This window comes from Montipora capricornis, chromosome 5 (assembly GCF_036669925.1).
Source record: "Montipora capricornis isolate CH-2021 chromosome 5, ASM3666992v2, whole genome shotgun sequence".
Classification (NCBI taxonomy): Eukaryota; Metazoa; Cnidaria; class Anthozoa; order Scleractinia; family Acroporidae; genus Montipora; species Montipora capricornis.
The window spans coordinates 31,954,602-31,961,047 of NC_090887.1; the positions used below are offsets into that span (position 1 = coordinate 31,954,602).

Consider the following 6,446-nt stretch of genomic DNA (forward strand, 5'->3'; position numbering starts at 1 on the left):
TTTCGTATTGACAAAGTCATTCGGAGGAATTATAAGAAGAAACAAGCTTTGGTGAAATGGAAGGGATACAGTGATGACTTAAATAGTTGGATACCATTGAAAGACATTGAAAATATATAAACAGATATATGTATAATATATCAACTTAATTACGGTACATACTGTTTATTTGCTATTCGTAGCCAAAAATATTTGATTGTTTCTGGCTATGATTCAAACGCGCATATGATTTAAAAAAATGTATAGTATATATATATATATATATATATATATATATATATATATGTCGTCGTTGACTTATCTATCCAAAAGCATACTAGAAACCGATCTAAAAAAACTTAGCAAAAAAAATCTGATTGAATTAGCATTAGAACCAACATACACGATGAATAATGCATATAACACAACGAGAAGTAAATGGTTGACAGATTTAAATGTTCCCAATGATCTTGAAGAACTAACAAGGTCAGAGCTAACCAAATTAATATTACTGAACAAATCGATCAGACACAGAAAATGTAAGACAAATCTCGAAGAAAAAACTTGTCAATTCATTGAATTTTTCCCAAATGTCCATTTTGTTTATAAGACGTATTTCGATACTTCGGACATACTTGTAAACTTGAATTATTTTAAATGTCATTCGGATGAAGAAACTTGTGAATTTCCTAAAGTCACCCCGGATCCCGATTTTCTTTATAAGGTGTATTTTGATCCTATGAACAAACATCCAAACTGGAGTCGTGTGAAATATGATGAATAACTGCATTCATTTAGTTTCAATCATTTCTGGCTATAAACGCAACATATTTAAAAATTATTTGAAATATAGTTTATATTATATAAACAAATGGAACTTCAAAAGACGAATTACAAAAATAACGAACTGAATGTTGAAATCAATTCTTTTGTTGATAAGAAAAATGAATATGGTTTCGCGGAAAAGAAATAGCTTTAATACTGAAATATAAAAATACACGAAAAGCAATCATAGATCACGTTCACGAAGATGACAAAACATTGATGGACTTTAAAATGAAGCCAAAAATAGGGTGTAACGAAAAATTACCCCTTGCTGAGAGCCATGAAAACGACATAATCAAATGCTTATCCGTTAGATGTGTATTCATCAATGAATCTGGTTTTTATTCCCTTATTTTTTCTTCCAAACAACCCGAAGCAAGAGAATTCAGACATTGGGTCACGAATAAAGTCTTGCCCTCCATAAGGAAAAAAGGATATTACGACGCAAAAAGCAAAAAATTGTTGATCGAAAGTGAATATGACTTGCATTGTAAAGTAGTGTCATTTATCAGAAGCAAATATCCTGAAGAAGCTTTGATGATCGCAGGTCTTGGTGAAAATCAGAGGCTGCCCGGAATGAGATTGTCATCATGGAAAAAAGGATACATGCCTGGACAGTGTGATCTCATGTTATTGAATCCAACAAGCAAACACAATTCTTTATGCATCGAATTTAAAAGCCCTACGGGGTCATACAATGTGTCTGAAAAGCAACTTCATATGAAAAAAATGTATGAGAGAAACAAATGCAGATACATAATGAGCAATTGTTATGATGATGTAATATTTGAAGTTATCAAACAAGAAAGCAACAGATATATTAAACGCAGATCATATTCAAACGCAAAACATTGAAACGCACTTGCGTATTTCATTTAAAAATAAAATGTATAGTATGAGTATATGGAAAACAAAGACTTTGATCCTCCAAAAAGCCATGAAGAGTATTCTGAAGATTCTGAATATTCCGTAGATTCTGAAGATTATGAAGATTCCGAAGATTATGAAGATTCAGAAGAATGATACAATAATCCTATGTTGTCAAACGCAACACATTTAAAAAAATATATAGTTATATTATTATGGAAAATCAGAATGTTAAGAGAGGTCGAGGTAGACCAAAAGTATTCACATCGGAAGAACTGAAAAGACATAAAACCTTATGCATGTTAAATAAAGAATGGTATTGTGAAATATGTCAAACTGGTATAAATTATACTTTAGCAGGTAAATGGTGCCATATCAAAACAAAAAAGCATGCCAAAAACATTGAATCATTAAACAAACAATAATATTTCACAGTTCAAAGGATCCATTTAATTAGATCATTTGAATTCTTGACCACACTTAAACGCATCAATGAAAACTACTTAAAGGAAAATCTATTCTATAGATATATAGAATGGAAAATAATATGTCACATTATAGTATGAATAAAAAGGATCTCAAAAAACTGAGTAAATCCGAACTGATCAAATTGCTGTTAAAGCAAGATAAAAAACCAGTACCAACACCAAGGACTTTGAAATTAAAAAGACCAATCCCAGCACCTCGTAAGAGTGTAAAACAAATGGTACAAGATTATGAAAACAACATAATTCTTCCACCAATAGAGTTCAGAGATGGATACAAACCAGTTCCATTACCAAGGACTAAAAAACCAGTACCAGCTCCTAGAACCAAAAAACCAGTTCCATTACCAAGGATTACAATAGAGCAAACAGACAAAGCTTTAAAAGGGTTCACAAAGTCTTATGAGATAAACATCAAAAACAACAAAGACCCACTTGTGCAACTGCAAAACACAAGAAAGGCTGTTGCTAACCATATTGAAAACATATTAATATCAATGAAAGGACTAAAATTCGTTGAAACGCTTAAGGTAACATTTACAAAAATGTCAAATGGAGAAATAGTGTATAAGACCGCATATTTCAACAGTCCAGCTCAAACTATCATAAATAACACAGAAATAGACAAATCCCTTGAAGTATCAAAACAAGGCATACTAAATAAGATCGCAGTTTGGATTTCAGAGGGATCTGGTTGGACTGTTGAATCAGTTGAAAACCATTATCTCAATATCGTAAAATATGAACCAATCAAAGGATCATCATACATTAAACTACCACATGAACTCAGAAACAGTTCTCAAAGTTTAATAAACATAAAAAACAGTGACAATGAATGTTTTAGATGGTGCCATATTCGACATCTTAATCCTCAAGACAAAAATCCTCAAAGAATAAAAAAATCAGATAAAGCATTCATTAAAAATTTAAATTATTCAGGAATTGAATTTCCAGTGACTACCAAACAGTACAACAAAATAGAAAAACATAATGAGATCAACATCAATGTATTCGGTTATGAAGAAAAACAAAAATATCCCATTTATGTATCAAAAGAAAAGTATGAAGATTGTATGAATCTGCTTCTTATAACAGAAAATGAAAACAAGCACTATGTATCAATCAAAGATTTTAACAAGTTTATGTACAATCAAACAAAGCACAAAAAGAGGAAACATTTTTGCATGCATTGTCTTCAGTGTTTCCGTTCTGAAAGAGTATTAACTGATCATAAAGAAAACTGTATCCAAGTGAATGGCACACAAGCGATTAAAATGCCAACAAAAGACGACAACATACTAAAATTCAATAATTTCCATAAACAACTACCAGTTCCATTTGTAATATATGCAGATTTTGAAGCCATAACTAAAAAAATAAATGGATGTCAACCCAATAATAATAAATCATATACCGAAGCATACCAAAAACATACCGATTGCAGTTATGGCTATAAAGTTGTGTGTTGTTATGATGATAAACACAGTAAACCAGTACAAATTTATAGAGGTGAAAAAGCCGTTTACAAATTCATGGAAGCTATGTTAGAGGAAGTTGTGCATTGTAAAAGAATGATCAAAAAAGAATTAAACAAACCATTAAAAATGACAAAAGATGATGAGGACAAATTTCAAAAAGCAAAGAAATGTCACATATGTGAAAAAGAATACAAAAAAACTGATGTAAGAGTTCGAGACCACTGTCACATAACTGGTTTTTACAGAGGATCCGCTCATCAAGACTGTAATCTCAACTTTGGAATAACTGATAAAATTCCAGTAATATTTCATAATCTCCGTGGGTATGACAGTCATTTTATATACATATACAAATAATAAAGGTGAAAAGTGTCAAATGAATATCAATGCCATACCAAACAACATGGAAAAGTATATGGCTTTCATGTTGGGTAATCACTTAACCTTCATTGATAGTTTCCAATTCATGAGCTCAAGTCTTGATAAACTGGTGAGCAACCTACCAAAAGAAGCATTAATATATACTTCTCAAAAATTCAAAGGTGAAGAGCTTGATTTAATGTCTCAAAAAGGAGTATATCCATACGACTTCATGGATAGCTTTGATAAATTCAATGAAAAGCTACCACCAAAAGAAGAATTTTACAGTATATTAAATGATGAGGATATGACATATGATCAATACAAACATGCTCACTTTTAATCTGAAAAATATGGGTGAGTACCATGACTTATATCTTAAATCCGACATACTTCTGTTAGCAGATGTATTCGAAACTTTCGAAAGACCTGTCTGCAATACTACAATATAGACCCCTGTCATTATTTCACGTCTCCAGGGCTTTCATGGGATGCTATGTTAAAGATGACTGACATTAAATTAGAGCTTATGACTAATATTGATATGTTTCAGTTCATTGAAAAAGGAATGCGTGGTGGAATAAGTTACATTGCCAACCGATACGGAAAGTCGAATAATAAATACATGAAAACATATGATGAAAAGGCGCCCTCAAAATATATCATGTATCTAGATGCTAACAATCTGTATGGTTGGGCAATGAGTCAATATTTACCAACTGGCGGTTTCAAATGGATGACTAAAGACCATATTGATAAGATAGACTTAGCCAAGTATAAAGAAGATAGCAATAAAGGTTTAATACTAGAAGTAGACCTAGCATATCCAGAAGAACTGCATGATTTGCATAATGACTACCCTCTGGGACCTGAAAAAATAAAAGTCAACAAAGATATGCTTTCTAATTATTGTCAACAAATAGCCGATAAATTTAATGTATCAACTGGTTTAGTTCATAAATTAATACCAACATTAAGCAATAAAGAAAAGTACGTTCTTCATTACAGAAACCTACAATTGTACACTGATCTTGGTTTGAAAATAACTAAAGTCCATCGAGTACTAGAGTTCAATCAGTCCGCATGGTTGAAGCAATATATTGACTTTAATACTGAGAAAAGAACTAATGCTAAAAATGCTTTCGAGAAAGACTTCTTCAAACTAATGAACAACAGCGTCTTTGGTAAAACAATGGAAAACATTAGAAAAAGAGTAGATGTCAGATTAGTGACTGATGAAAACAAACTATTAAAAATGGCTGCTAAACCAACATATGTTAGCAGCAAGATCTTTAATGAAAATTTAGTAGCTGTTCATAAGATCAAAGAAACACTAACCTTGAACAGGCCGGCATATGTGGGTATGTGTATCCTAGATCTTAGTAAGACTCTAATGTATGATTTTCATTATAACTACACCAAACAAAAATACGGTACCAAAGCGAAATTATTATTCACAGACACAGACAGCTTGACCTATGAAATTGAAGCTGATGATGTGTATCAAGACTTTTGGAATGATAAAGACAAATTCGATAACAGTGATTATCCAGAAGATTCACAATATTTCAACAGTACAAATAAAAAAGTAATCGGTAAATTCAAAGATGAGGCAGCAGGCATACCGATAACCGAATTCGTCGGATTGAGATCGAAAATGTATTCATATATGAAAGACAACCAAAAAGGAGGAAAGACCGCTAAAGGAATCAAAAAGAATATTATAAAAAATGACATCAAACATAAAAATTATAAAGAGGTTCTATTTAATAACAAGCAAATGTATCATACAATGAAAACAATCCGAAGCAACTTACATCAACTTGGAAGCTATGAGTTGAATAAAGTGTCATTGTCCTGCTTCGATGATAAGCGCTATATTCACAACAATGGTGTGGCAAGTTATGCATACGGACATTATAAAATATAAAAAGTTGGCTGCTGACGTCACGCTACGGTGATTGTTTCCGTTTCATTTACTTATGCAAATATTCAAAAACACTTCATGAATGCAACTTCACAAAATAATTTCACAAATTTGAAAAGTTTCACTGAAATATTTCACAATTGTGAAGTAAAAATGTGAAGCTTGTGGTTGGTTAAAAATCATTGGGGAACCCCCTTTCTTTATTTCCGAGAATGTCACGCATTTTAAATAACATATAGATTTTCAAAAATATGAGATCAAAAGTTGGAAGCCATTATATGTATGAAAAGTAGTATAGAGTTGGGTTGGTACGAGAACATTTTTGCAAAAAATGTGCTCGTACCCCCAACTCCTATACTACTAGAAGACATGTCTCAGAAACTTTACCCAGAGTAACTAGAATCAACAATGGCCATTAGTTAGACTTGAGGAGCGTCTTTTTTGAAGATGGGGCAGATTGCGGCCGGCTTCCAAGCAGCCGGCACAGAGCCGGAGTCAATGATCTTGTTGACAAGAACAGATAGC

The 6,446-nt window shown here is 32.1% G+C and overlaps 1 protein-coding gene across 1 annotated transcript; it reads left to right on the forward strand.

Annotated features, from left to right (window-relative positions):
* Positions 1–4,499: 4,499 nt before the first annotated feature.
* On the forward strand, positions 4,500–5,924 carry LOC138048735 (uncharacterized). Its single transcript, XM_068894863.1, has one exon. The coding sequence runs from the start codon at positions 4,500–4,502 to the stop codon at positions 5,922–5,924; it is 1,425 nt and encodes a 474-aa protein (XP_068750964.1).
* Positions 5,925–6,446: the final 522 nt, after the last annotated feature.

What these genes read in the sequence shown, in the direction of transcription:
- LOC138048735 (XM_068894863.1), top strand. Translation starts at nt 4,500, where the DNA reads ATGACTGACATTAAATTAGAGCTTATGACTAATATTGATATGTTTCAG.